The sequence below is a fragment of the Rhinolophus sinicus genome, chromosome 15, assembly GCF_057876585.1.
Source record: "Rhinolophus sinicus isolate RSI-liver-muscle chromosome 15, RSI-T2T, whole genome shotgun sequence".
Lineage (NCBI taxonomy): Eukaryota > Metazoa > Chordata > Mammalia > Chiroptera > Rhinolophidae > Rhinolophus > Rhinolophus sinicus.
Genome location: NC_142515.1, coordinates 4,395,223 through 4,409,263, shown reverse-complemented (window position 1 = coordinate 4,409,263; position 14,041 = coordinate 4,395,223). Strand labels below are relative to the sequence as shown.

At 46.7% G+C, this 14,041-nt stretch overlaps 1 protein-coding gene across 2 annotated transcripts in view; it reads left to right on the top strand.

Annotated features, from left to right (window-relative positions):
- Positions 1 to 14,041, top strand: part of DOCK1 (dedicator of cytokinesis 1) — a 446,228-nt gene that overhangs the window by 50,873 nt on the left and 381,314 nt on the right. For both annotated transcript variants that reach the window (XM_019728239.3, XM_019728238.3), the window contains exons 4-8: positions 1,668 to 1,723; positions 5,895 to 5,991; positions 8,274 to 8,422; positions 12,490 to 12,625; positions 13,520 to 13,677. In XM_019728239.3, coding sequence (XP_019583798.2) covers positions 1,668 to 1,723; positions 5,895 to 5,991; positions 8,274 to 8,422; positions 12,490 to 12,625; positions 13,520 to 13,677 — 596 coding nt within the window. The remainder of the gene's footprint in view (positions 1 to 1,667; positions 1,724 to 5,894; positions 5,992 to 8,273; positions 8,423 to 12,489; positions 12,626 to 13,519; positions 13,678 to 14,041) is intronic.

Sequence of the window (14,041 nt, the reverse complement as noted above, 5' to 3'; positions counted from 1 at the left end):
TGCAGTGACACCCCGATCATTGTGTGGGACACTCCTGTACACAGTTCGGCTGTGGCTTTCCGTTCTTAGCTCCACAAAACCAAATTACAGCTCTGCTCTTTCATTTGATGATTTTGAAGTCATGTCCATTCTAAGCTGTGGTTAGGCTGTCCACGTTAAGTTATATGTTTTAATATCTAATTATGCTTGACAGACGGTTCATTTCACTTCTGCTTCTTACCCTCTGCCTCTCATTATCTCCTCATTGGGCTGGGCCGCTCTCCTGGCCCTCAGCCTGTAACTAAGGCTTCAGAAGTCCAGTGGTCAAGCAGCGCCCTCCCACTTCCACCCCTCCCCCACCCTGCCAGGCTCAGGCTCCACCCACCGTGACTGGGGGCTTGAGACCTGAACAACGTAGGCTCCAGCCAGGAGGACGGGATAGATTTCTCCACGGCAAGTTCTGTTCCGCGTGGATTGCCCTTCTGTACTTAAGGGTGCCTTTCCTGTAGGTGCAGCCCTGAGTTTTGTCTGAGAAAGCCACAGCTCAGGACTTATTAATAAAGAGAGGGTGGGATCATGGCCGACCAGGGGCCTTCCTGTCTGTTGCTCAGCTTCTGTCTTTCTGCCTCTCTCTTTCCCTCACTGTGAGAATTCTTTAAATGAAATTCGGCCACTTTCCTAGTAGGCAGGGGAGCATGAATCATTGGTGCCCTGCCTGCCCCAGGCGTGATAAGTAGTGGTTTCTGGGTGGCCTGTGTAAATCCTGTGGGGCCAGATGTCAGGGAGCCCCAATCAGGAGCTCCTGTCCCCACAACAGGCGCCTAGAAGCCCCCGGTCCACTGATTGGATTTCTGCTCACGAAGGACGCCACGACACCTTGGGTGGTGCCGCCCCCGAGCTCAGCCCTGGCGTCCCCGTGATTGCCTGTCAGGTGCTCGTCTGTGCTTCACAGGGAGGTGGTTTGCTTGCACAGGAAGCAGGACCAACACTCTTGCGAAAGCTCCTGGCCCTTGATGGCCTGTGCCCGACACTGCCCTCTTGAGCTGTGTCCCGGGCACTGTTCTGTCAGGCCGTGTGTGCTCTGCCCTGTGCAGAGGCAGAGACTGAACGTAAACTGGCACGCTTCCCCAGTAGTCACGCATATGGAGCAAAACTCGCCCACTTGCTGTATTTGATCAGATAGCCCCTCTGTTTGGAGACTGATGAGAAATTCTCCGTGGGTCAGGTGAGTATTCAGTACATACGTGATGGTCAATGGTAGACATTAACTTTCAATAACAATTTTAGCATTTTGAATGGAGGAACTGTCAGAGACCATCACCAAAAATTGTCTTTAAGCATCAGTTGGCTGTTGATCTGCCTGTTTTCAGGTCGCCAGTGAAAACAAGGTGGGACCTATGGAAAGACACAGAAAGATGCTGTGGAACTTTTTTCCTTGCAAACATTTCGCTTCCGTTTTCTTATAAGACAGCAGCGGCCTCTGAAACACAAGCCGATTGAGCTCCCATCTTTTATGCTTCTTTGTTTTCTGTGATATGTTATATGTGAGGCACAGCATAAAACTTGCATAGTTAATAATAGTGATCCAGTCACCCCAAAACCCCCTCCCTTTTTGGGGACAGTTGTTTGATTGGCAGTCAGTATTCATCTTGATACTAAAAACTGCTGTCTCTTTTTTTCCCCTGAAGGGTATATTTCCTGCTTCGTATATTCATCTTAAAGAAGCCATAGTTGAAGGAAAAGGGTAAGTCTGGTCTTCATGTTTAAATGAAGGGTGCAGTGGTTATATTTAGCCGTCTTGCTCTTTCATATGGCAGGGTAATATTAGGGGGCTGGAAAATGGGGGTGGTTGGCCATGCCAGGAGTTGGGAGAGAAAGGGGATTTCTGGTTTAGAGGTGTGAGCAACGTGGCTCTGAGCCTTTGAAGAGTCTACAAGCCGCGGTGTTTGTCCTTGAGGCTGATGTTGATTTTGGAAAGCCTCCTAGGGCTCTGTGCTTCGTCTGTGCTGCCCTCCCAGCTCTGAACCCATTTTTCTAGAAGACTTTGCAGGCTTCGATACAAGTGGAGTTTAGGACGAAGCAACAGTTGTTAAATTGCGACATGTAAAATTTACCTTTTGTCTAATTGTGGTGTATGTTTCTTAGAGGTGATAAAAGTGATGTATCAGATCATTAACAGGACATTTGCAGAACAGGAACCCATTAGGCAGGAATGGCGGTCGAACAGCCAGGTGTGAACTGGGAAGAAGGAACATTAAAATGTTTTCCTCGTTTGTCTCTGCTACATCTTCACACTCAGTTAAATATGTAAATTATAAAATTACTAATCATATGATTACTGCATAATGACATCTCTTTGGCTGATTACAAAATTGCCTTTCCAAGCACTGTGCTTTTAATGTATGGGAAGGACCTGCTTGGGCTCCGTGGTGCCATGACACATCATTAAAGCGAAGAAAGCAGTTTAGGGGCATAAGCATACGTAAATGCTGATAACCTGGAGCACGGTATTTTTATACAGATAAAATGTTTTGCATGCAATGTTTTAAAGGGAAGAGAAAAAAAAAAACGGGAAAGTTTTGAAACTTTCACCCAATTGTGGAAATGATGGAATAAAATGCATTCAGTGTATTTTCGCCTCTGTCAGAATCAGTGTAGGAGTCAGACTGTATGTGATTGAGTTTTTAAAAAAGCACTTTGATGAATACAAACAAATATATATAAAATATAGTTATGAAGCATAATGGTAAAGTGAACAGGAGATCATTTGATTCTCAGTAAACAGACAGATACCCTGCCAGACAGACAGACAGACACAGACAGAGACGTGGCTATTCCCGTTACTGGCTCTAGTGTAAGAGCCCAGTGTGAGCAAGTGAGTGGAGCCCTGGTGACAGAAGCAGTTTGAAAACCACTTCCCTGCTGATGCTTTGGGGTCCCGGTCATTGTTCTCCAGCTGTTTACTGGCCCTGACTGTCTGCTCGCCGCTGCTCCCGCCCAAGCCCACCTGCCTTATTCCCGCCTCCTTCTGGAGAACCTCCTGCCTTCAGACGTGACAGGTGATCTCACCCCGCCTCCTTTGCTCCGTCCACCTTCCCTGGCTTCTCCTGGTCCTTTCTCCTTTCTAGCGCAGGCCACACTTCCGTCCCACCCTTGTGCCTCCATGTCTCTGGTTGGTCTCTCTTGCAGGACCTCTCTCATCTCTCTGTACACTGGCTTTCCTTCACTCTCAGACATCCCAAATCATTACCAAGGGACTGCTGCCGCCGACTCTGTACCTTGTCCTGCATCACCAAGGCAGTTTCCATTTGTCCCCTCTCCCATATTGACATGGTCACACAATTTTCAGACTTCAAGTGTCTTTTCAGTCCTGCTCTTCTGGAGTGTTCCTGCCGTGTCAGACACGGGGGCCACCCAGCACTTACAGCTCCCTGTTTCCTGTGATGCCTTCTTTCCCTGTTTCTTTTGCCATCTGACCCTGCTGTGCCCCGTGCCCGCGCCCCTTGGGGTGCTCTCCTTGGCGTCTCCTAGTTCCCTCTTGGCCCTGCCTTTCAGATGGCCTCTTGTTCTCGCACCCTCAGCTCTTCCCTATGGGTGATGCTTGGATCCGGACCTCCAGCCCTGACTTGTCCCTGACGTCTAGTTCCGTCACGCAGAGCCAAGTAACTGATGTGAATCACGACCGTTGGCCGAGTGCCAGGCCCACTGCGCCTCCCACACGCCCTCCATGTCGGTCTTCCCCTCGGTCTTACCACCGACCCTGTGCGGCAGGCACTGTCGGGTGTCTGTAGCGCTGACGCCCCGCAGGTAACGGGTTACAAAGATAATGCAACACAGCCATGTTAAATACGTAGACCCATCGGTCCAAGGACAGATCAGACCCGTGCAAAGGCATGTAGTACTACTGAGTCCGGCGCGCACGCTGAGGCCCTTTCCACGTGAGAGTGGACTCTAACTGAGCTCCAGGCTCCTAAGCCAGTGGGAAGAGGCCCCTAAACTCAGCATGAAACTCGGGATCTGTAAGATGAAAACCAGCCCGTCGCTGAGGGATGTGCTCACACTGAGAGGAGAGAGAGTCTCCCTGGAGGCCTTGTGAGGGTGACACTGCAGAGTGTAATGAACCGCATTTTATCAGCATCCTTACTGGGGAACTTGGTGACAGACTTGGCAGGGCTGTGTTAACAATGGCATCTCATAGTAACTGGTGATGTCTCATCAGAGGTTAATTCCTAAAAGCAATTTTAGGAATTGTCTGAGGGAGAGGTGGTCTCGTATGCATCCCTCCCTCCGACATCCGGTCGCTGCTGCTCCAGCAGGAGCGTGTGGCTGACCTCCCACAGAGGCCGACTTTCTCTCAGGGACTCCACTGTTTCTTCCTTTGGGAGCCCCCCTCCCATCAGTAAGTCATTGAAGGCCTGAACCCCAACTGTGAGCTGAAGTCTAGGTCCTGCCCACAGGTCTGGGCCCCGTGCCAATCAAGTTGTGTGGCTGGGACCTGTCTGAGCCTCCCTGTACCTCTCACACTGGTTGGAGTCTCGTCTGTGCAGGATGCCTGTCTGCTCAGGACCTTTGGGTCAGGTGGCCACAAACTCAATCTCGCCACTGTCCCAGATATTAAATCCTGTGTAGCACAATGCCTGACCCAGAGTGTGTGACCGGAAAGCAATGGTTGATTTGATAAAAACAATGCACAAATAGATACAGAGTTCAGAATAAGTGAAGGGTTAACCTGTTGGGGTAGAGAGAAAAGAGAAAGGGTAACTAGGGTTTTGATATCAGACGGAATACCTACGGACGGTGAAAGCTGTAACCTTGTAGGTACTGTAGTTCATCACGGATAACTGCTTCATATATTATTATATAATGAGTTTTATACATGATGGAAATGGAAAAATCAACTTAGACCTGCATTTTGGGGCGGCCAGATGGCTCGGTTGGTTAGAGCGCAAGCTCTGAACAGCAGGGTTGCCGGTTTGATTCCCACATGGGCCAGTGAGCTGGGCCCTCTACTGGATTGAAGACAATGAGCTGCCGCTGAGCTGGTGGTGGGGTGGCCAGATGGCTCAGTTGGTTAGAGCATGAGCTCTCAACAAGGTTGCCGGTTCAATTCCCGCATGGGATGGTGGGCAGCACCCCCTGCAACTAAAGATTGAAAATGGCAACTGGACTTGGAGCTGAGCTGCGCCCTCTACAACTAGATTGAAGGACAAGTCCTTGGAGTTGATGGGCCCTGGAGAAACACACTGTCCCCCAATACTCCCCAGTAATAAAAAAAATTAAATTAATAAAAATAAACCAAAAAACCTGCATTTTAATGCCACACAGATTGGTTGTAATTTATGGCCTGTATAAGAGAGATGGGTACACATATTATAAATGTATTTCCACTTCCCAGACCTTGATGTTCGGAAGACTTTTGACGGGTATTATTTACCTCTTTTATCTTAGTGGGACATCACAGGATAATGGACAAACATTCTCAGGCTTTGTCCAAACGTTACTTGTGACACTTAGAGATGCATGTATTCTTATGTGTGGATACAGTCTGATTTATGTGTTTTTTCTCCCGTTTGCTTAAATACTGGGGTGCCAAAAAAATGTATACAAGTGGACACTATGGTCAGCATTGCTCAAGCAGTAGTTCGCTGTAATCAGAGGTGTCTGGACGCTGATGGAACCACTTTGAGCACCTCTTGTCATTGCAGAAGTCAAATGTGACTTGTATTCATCTTTTGTTATCGGTATATATTGAGTATCACAATTTTAATAGTTTTTTCCTTTCTTAAAATGCATATACATTGTTTTTTGCACCCTTTGTGTTTAACTCTATGGCCTAGGTTTGGAATTTACGAGGAGCAACTCACAGACTTTACCGAAGTCATGAACTGAGCTCTGCTTTCCTTCTTTCCTCGCAGGCAACATGAAACAGTCATTCCGGGGGACCTCCCGCTCATTCAGGAAGTCACCACAACCCTGCGAGAGTGGTCCACCATCTGGAGGCAGCTCTACGTGGTGAGAGAACGGGGCGGTGAAGCGAAGCTTGAAAATAGACAGTGGTCTTTCCTGCCCTTTTCTGTGCCAACGGGATGCTTTTCTTTCCCTGGGAACCTCAACAGCAGACCTTCTGGGACAGGGTGGTACTCAGAAGGCCAAAGAAAGCAACATGGTTCCATATTCTGTTCACCCTGGGGGGCGGTGTGCCCTTTGACCTGCTCTGTGGCAGGGTGCAGCCATGGTCACTGCGGTGAAGGCTGAAGGACCATCACGGCTTCCACCTTCCTTGTGCTGGGGAGGGAATGGGGCTGCTTTAGGGCTTTCAGAGACAAGGTTAGCTGATCTGCATTGATGTACCTACCATCCGAGTTTATATACTGGCCATGAAAATGAACACTTTCTCTTAAACTGTAATAGGGGCTTATTTGTGGATGCAGTAGGAGGTGACTACTTGCTTGTTTTTGCCATCGTCTGCCTGTAGGTATGCCTCTTCTCATTTGTGAAAAACTACATAGCCTGTTAGACTTAAGCATGTGTGTTGCAGAGGTGGTGAAACAGTTTACAGTCTGGTGTTGTACGCAGGTGTCCACTTCCCCCGATCTCACCTGATCACGGGCGAAGTCTTATGCATTTGGAGATGTTGGGGTTGTGACATCTTCCATTTCATATTCCCTCAGGGCATTTCTTTGCACATAAACTCCTAGTTGCAGAAGATTCCCTTTTGTTAGCCTGGACTTCTTTTCAAAGTGTTGATGCTTCATATGCTAATGTTGTCAGTGCAGAAGCTGGGCGACGCAGGAGAGTTAGTACATTGATTTCTCGGGAATGTAGACAACTTCCGAACGTCCCAGCTGCTCTCTGGGCAGGCTTGTTGTTTTTGATTATACAGCGGTTTCCTGTAAATGCACAGTAATAACGAGTTGCAGTAATTGTTCATCAAATGTTCTCAAAAACCTAAGAGCGTAAAGTTAGCTATGAATGTTTTGTGTAAATCTGAGCAATTTTGTAGTCGGTTTTTCATGTTCAACTTAGCAATTTTTAAACAAAAATATGGCAGCAAAACAAACAGTTGATGCTGACTAATACATTAGTGGACCCGGCTGTAGCCATGCAGCTCTGAAGGAGGCATTCCTAACAACCACTGTGGTTTCCTTTGTAAGATTTGCCTTTTACGGACTGACTGTTGGATTTGTGCAGAGCCAAAGAGAAACGCATGCAATATTTTTATGTGGTTGGTTTTTCTCTGTTGTGTGGTTGTAGACGAGTTAGCAAACTATTAAGGATTTTAGAGATTTCATAAAGCCTTAGAAAAATGGACAAGGAGAATTCCTACGAGGGAAACAAGCATAATTTTCCAATAAGCCATTAATTTTGGCCATTTAGTTTTCATTTAAGAAATTAAAATTAGGATAATTTTAGAGTTTGGTAGCATGTAGAATAGTCTGCTAGGGTGTTACGTGACGGGTAGGTGGTGGGGACCTTAGAAATTCTTAGAAAGAAGGTGAAATACTAGAAATGGTAGGGTGCGAGGTTCAGATATGTAGAGGAGATGTTATTTTAAAAAGTAGCCATGACCACATTTAATTTTTTATAGGGATCATGATTTTTAGAAATTCTCAAGTTTAGGTCTCACCCAGATTTCTTTTCACAGAAAGAACCACTGGGTTATTTTTCCTTTGGATGAATTGCACTCTTGCAGTTGCTGCTTTGCATTGTACCATCAATCCGCTTGAAATATGTAGAAGGTGAAGTGTGAAGTTTGCGTCTTATTTGCGGTTTCCTTTTGGCATAAATGCCCCGAAAGCTTGTAGGCTCTGAGGTGGCTTCTTGCAGAAGCTTCTTTGTGTGCCAAGTGTAGCACAGTGCTCCGGAGGGCTGGCGCCCTGTCCTGGGTAGTCAGCGGACAGCCAGGCCGAGGGGCTCAGAACTCTGTGCGCAGGGCATTGTGAAGATTCAGTCGTCAGACGTGTAGGCTCAGACTGGTCCTGAGGGAGTGTCAGTGTTTGCCCATCCGTGGGCCGCCTACTCGTGGGCAGGCTTTGCGGCTCTGGTCAGCCTCCTGATTCAGGGGTACATCGCCTGGAATGTTGGGTGGAATACTGAGGCGTGTGCGTTGCTTTTTGTCCTGTTAACCTTCTCGTGTCTGATGGGAACCAAATTCTATATAAGCGTCTTTCAATTTGACGTACATCATTACATCCTATACCATAAAGCACGTACTGCATGTGTGTTTGAAAATAAAAATACGCTGTTTTACACTAAGCGCTTTACAACTGACTGTTTTATCCCCCTTCATGTAGCAAGATAACAGGGAGATGTTTCGAAGCGTGCGACACATGATCTACGACCTCATCGAATGGCGATCGCAGATTCTTTCTGGAACTCTGCCGCAGGATGAGCTCAAAGAGCTGAAGAAGAAGGTCACTGCCAAGATTGATTATGGAAACAGGTTTGTTTATCTGAATGATGACTTCATGCTTAAATTATCCAATATCATAACATCCACGTAGCCTGGAGGAGGCTAAAATCCTGTTTTATAAAACAATTTCTAGCATCAAAACAGGGCATGGCTTTCACTTTTAAAAGGAAGAGGTATGTTCTATTGCATCTTGAAAATCAGGAGTTTTCTGAGTCATTGTTGAAACGTATTCTTTTCAAGAAGCTGAGGCTGGGGCAGCCTGTCACTTTCATTCTTGTGGAGGGGATCCCACAGTGATCCCCCCAGCCAGGAACTTTTATTTTGCTCACGGTGTTTGACTTTGAGTCGGGACATGGGACTCATGTTACCTGTGCAGTAACAAGCACTTGGTTTCTTTCTGTGGAACCTAAGTTGTGAGAGTTGGAAAGGGCAGCAAAGGTCACCTTAAAAGTTGTCACCAGTGTGGGGCAGACAGATTTGGCAAACAGCAATAGAATGAGCTAAACTTGAGTCTCAGAGAAACAACAAATAATTGTTTTGTGTGAGTATGTCTCAGGCACAGTTCCATCCCCACAAGCCTCCGCCCAGCCCGCTTGAATGTCTTGGGCAGTGCTGTGCTCCCTCCCCCACGGAGCTGCATGACCCAGCCTTAGAAAGTGCGTCTGATCCTGGACGGAAATGGGCTGCTTCATCCCAATTCTGCCAGGGCTGGGACCAGAATGAGGCTCTGCCCTTTCCCACCGGATAACTGCATGCTTGTTCATTTAATGTCAGGGCGGCAAGCAGCCTTGCAAATGATCTGGTCACATGGTTCCCAAATGCTGGCCTCTGTCACAGTCACTGGGAGGGCTCTTAAAACACACACTCCTGGGACCCACTTCTGAAGAGTCTGGTTTCAGTGGTATGGAATGCTGGCTAGAAATCTCAGCTCTTGACTGGAGTTGGACCGTGATGGACCGCAGGTTGCGAAACTTCGGGTTTCGTCTGAGTCCCTCATTTTACACAGTAGGACGGAAGCTCAAGAGACTCGGAGAGGTTTGTCCCCAGCCCTTCAGCTGAAGAGAAGGCTGCGTAAATTAAAGACGCTTTCTGTAAAAAATCAGAATTGTAACATCATTTTGTTTTCTAGTAATTCATACTTTCAAGTGTGAGAAGCTTCCAAAAGCAGCGTTCTTAGTTAGCTGTAGTGTTTGGATTAGAATCGCTACAGGAGGAAGTTTTTGGGTTTTTTCCCCCAGAAAGCCATGGACTTCTGGGTATAGGAGGATATTTGAGATTGTCGCAGTGAAACCCATTTCGAGACTACCTGCCTAAAAAAAGCAAACTTTTGGAGCTTTGATTTTATTTTTAGTAGAAGATTATATTTAGAACTTTTGTTCAGAAACCACCTGCTTAATTTGGCTGCTGGAAGCTACCAAAGCATGTTACGTCATGGGACAGTCCAGTTAAGAAAGGAAGAGTTTCCAAACGTCATTACTACTTTGACAGGAAATGTAATCCTTAGTAAGACAGTTGTTTGCCCGAGGAACTCAAGTATACGCCATCATTTCTCTAAAGCCCAGTGCTCTCTGCACATACCTTTGTAGTTCCTTCTTCAGAAAAAATAATACAACGTAAAATCACAGTGTTCAAAGTTCAGCTTTCAAGTGGTTTCTGGGAGACATTGGAGAATGGGATTAAAATCATGGACCATCTTCCTGAAAAATGCACATGTATAGTTCACACACACAGTTTTGCATGTAATTTCAGGGGTGTTTCCACTCCTTTCCTCAAAGAGCTTTAGGCGCCCGTGGAATTGGTCGCTAATGGCGTTCGATTTTCTTGGTCTGCTAAGATGCACCTTCATAATGGAAAGGCACTCTGGATCCAGGCCCCCTGAGTACGGATTGCTGAGAACAGCACAAAGAATGGTTGGCATGAAGACATTCCGTGACAGGCCACTTCCTCTGATGGTTTGCACGTGGCCTTCTGGAAAGGCATGGGCTCAGAATCTAGGATCTGGCTCTTCTAGATGTGTCTCTGACTTTAGGGTTCCTCCTCTTTAAAATGGGCCTGACCATCTCTCTTGGCAGCACTGAGGTGAGGGGTACCTGGCAGGATGTATGCAGCAGGTTGGCCTGGGACCCCCTTCCTCAGGGACTGTGATTCTGTGAGGCCTGCAAGACCTTCTGGCCAGCCCTCCTCAAGCCAGCCCCACCCACACCCGCATGGGCTCTGCCCACACAGAGCAATCCCCTCCCCTTTCCACCCTCGTTAGCATTGACTCCACCCACACCCACACCAGCTCCTCCCGGGGGCAGGTTCAGGGCTGGGATAAGCAATGATATTTGGGAAACATGTTACAAAGATACCGAATGAGAGCTTAAAAGGGTTTAAAAACAGGTCTTTCTGATCGCCTTGAGGCAGCCCACAATCCATGCAGCTGCCGAGGCTGTTTTCATGCCAGGCGAAAAGCCTCTTTATGCTCACGCTGCTCACAGGCCCAGATGGTCCTGCTTCACCATCAGTGAACTTGGGAAATAGATCTGAAAAGGACGAAAATAAGGTTTTTGTGATTGCCTCCCAAATGGTGCAGTGGTCCAGCGTAACTCACAATGAGACCCGTCTGCCACGTCATCAGGCTAATACCCGCCTTTAAGGTGTGTGACTCTCAGAGACCTCGGAGATTGGTTTCTGGGGATGGAATCTTTGTTGCCAAGTCAACTTTCCTCTTAAACTTGTAACTGTTAAAGACGTTCTCCAATTGAAGTTTATCTTTCTTTAAACAGACTTTCCTTTGTCAGATGCTTAAAAAAATTAAAAATTTCTGCTCGGTAGACTTATGAATAGCAGACAGAAAATCCCAAAGGCATCTGTGGTTAGGGTCCTCATGGCTTATCAAAAACAACACCACAACACACCACCAAAGCACGACTCTTGTTTTCTTTCTGTATTTAATTGCCTTTTTTTTGTTCTTTAAATACAAATTGTGGTAAAAATCACCATATGATTTTGTTGGCTTTGGGGAAACGGAGAGAATGTTGCACAAAAGCATTTCCAAAGATAGATGGACAGCTTGATTGGCCAGAGGCTGCGTGTGTGGGAAGCTGGCTACACATTGCACCACCTGCCAGAAAGGTGCTTAACGTTATTGTGGATGACTTCCGTATGTCTGGTGATGAAACGCAATGGAACATCTTTATTGAAAATCTTCTGATGGGCTAATTTAGGGATTAGAACTGACGCTAGGTAGAAAGAAAGCTGTGTTGGAATCTCCCAGGGCCAGTGGTGAGGAAACAGTGGTGGGTGTGCCTGGGCTCCAGCGTTTCCTCCCTCCCTCCTCTCCCCACCCCAACGATGATGTCACAGCCACCAACTTTATGTATTTGGACATAAGGGTTTGTATGTATGTATATGTATATACATGTGTACGTACACACATTCTATATATATGTATTTAATATATACACAGAAACTGTGTGTGTGTTTCTACACACACGCATATACACACATACTGGGGGTGTGAAAAAAATGTATACAAATGGACACTTCGGTCAACGTTGCTCAAGCAGTCATTTGCCGTAATCAGAAGTGTCTGGACGCTGATGGTAACCACTTTGAGCACCTCTTGTCATTGCAGAAGTCAAACGTGACTTGTATTCATCTTTTGTTATTGGTATATATGGAGTATTACAATCTTAATAGTTCTCTTCCTTTCTTAAAATGTGTGTACATTTTTTGGCACCCTCTGTATATATCGTGCCTCCCACAACATGTATAGCGTGTGTGTGCTTTAAACTACCCGTCTTAGTCACATGGTGATTAATAACGTACACTTATTTTGGGCTTTGTTGATGAGCTGTAAAATTTCTCATTGTAAGACAAAGTCACTATTGCAATGGAAGTAAAAATTGAGTACTTTTTTTTTTTCTGATATCCAGGTGGATTCGTTTTAAGTTAAAGAAAGTGACCTTACAGAATTATGTTCCCTGAATGTTTGTGGTGACCCCGACTTTCTGTGATGTTTTCATCTGCTCAGGTGCTAGGACTGAAATTGTGTTAGAGAATTTAAGGCCCTTAGTTTGTGTCCATGAAGCTCTGAATTCCTGTCATTCTAGAATTCTCGATTTGGACTTGGTGGTGAGAGACGAAGATGGGAACATCTTGGACCCAGAGCTAACCAGCACGATTAGTCTCTTCAGAGCTCATGAAATCGCTTCTAAACAAGTGGAGGAACGGTTACAGGAAGAAAAAGTAAGTTCAGCGCTCTGTAACACGCGTTTACGTCTGGAGTACACTTTCTCAGGAATGATTTTCCACACCAGTAAATCACCAGCGAAGCCCAGAATTTGCACTAAAAAGGACCTGAACAGGCACAGCGACCCAGCACGTTTCATACAGTGATGAATGGAACGGAGCCTCATGTCAAATCATGTTGCTGACGGACCTGAAAGGATTTCACCCCTTGGGGGGTGGGGGGTGTACAGCATCGTCCTCCATCTCAGGGGACAGGATCTTAATGACATTGAATTTCCGTTCTCATTTCATGGGAAACGATACCCGATTCTGTACATCGTCTTTCATTGGGGTGGTGGTGTGGGGGGGTGGGGTTACATTTCGTAAGCTCGATGGGGGCAGGGAACTCATGTCTTACTGATCTTTTTCACCTTCCATGGCCTTTAATGGCATCTTTTATACAGTAGATATTCAGAAATCAGTCACTGATTGAGTCACCCATTCCTTCAGCAAGTATTTACTGAGCATTTGTTGTGTGCCAGGGACTGAGGACATAACGATGAATAAGACAGAGGTGTCCTCGGAGGGTTTAGCCTCATGGGGGAACCCAAACTTAAGCAAGCGACTACACGTGCCATCACCATTCCGATTCATTGCTTGGACATTCCAACATTTCGTATCTCTGAAGAACAGACTCCATACGCACGTGTGACCATTGCACAGGCCGTTATTTTCAGCTGGGTGCCTGCATGTCTTGAGAACTTGAAGTGGGTCAAGGAAGTGCCTGCATGAATGGCTTTGCTGGGTTAGGCCAGCGGGTTCTGTACGGTGTCCTAGTCTGTGGGGAATACAAAAGCAAGGGGTAGCGATGACTGCTGCTAACGCCACCTTTCTCTTTTCCTGCCACTTCAGTCTCAGAAGCAGAACATAGATATTAACAGACAAGCCAAGTTTGCTGCCACCCCTTCCCTGGCCTTGTTTGTCAACCTCAAAAACGTGGTTTGTAAAATAGGAGAAGATGCCGAGGTGCTCATGTCTCTTTACGACCCCGTGGAGTCCAAGTTCATCAGGTCAGTAACACGCCCGGGCTGCTGTCTTCGTCTGGTCAGTGTAAGGAACATGGCCTCACCCGGCACAGGGTCTCACGCCTGTGGAGAGCTCTGGGGGGCATCAGCCGGCCAGGCTTCTCCCACACAGCTGAGCCGGTGCCCTGTGCGGCAGTGTGATGGCCGCTGGCTTGGGCTCGGGGCCAGGGGGTATTTGTAGTATTTTACTCTTATAAAGTTTTAAGGACCTAGCAACTAAGGATTGGAGTGAGTAACGCTCTGTCTCCTTTGTTCATGGGATTTTATATATCCAGAGTCCCCAAATGTCACTGTTCATCTTACCTTTTCCATCTTTTGTTCTCTGTGAATGTCACTCCTGGACCTTTAA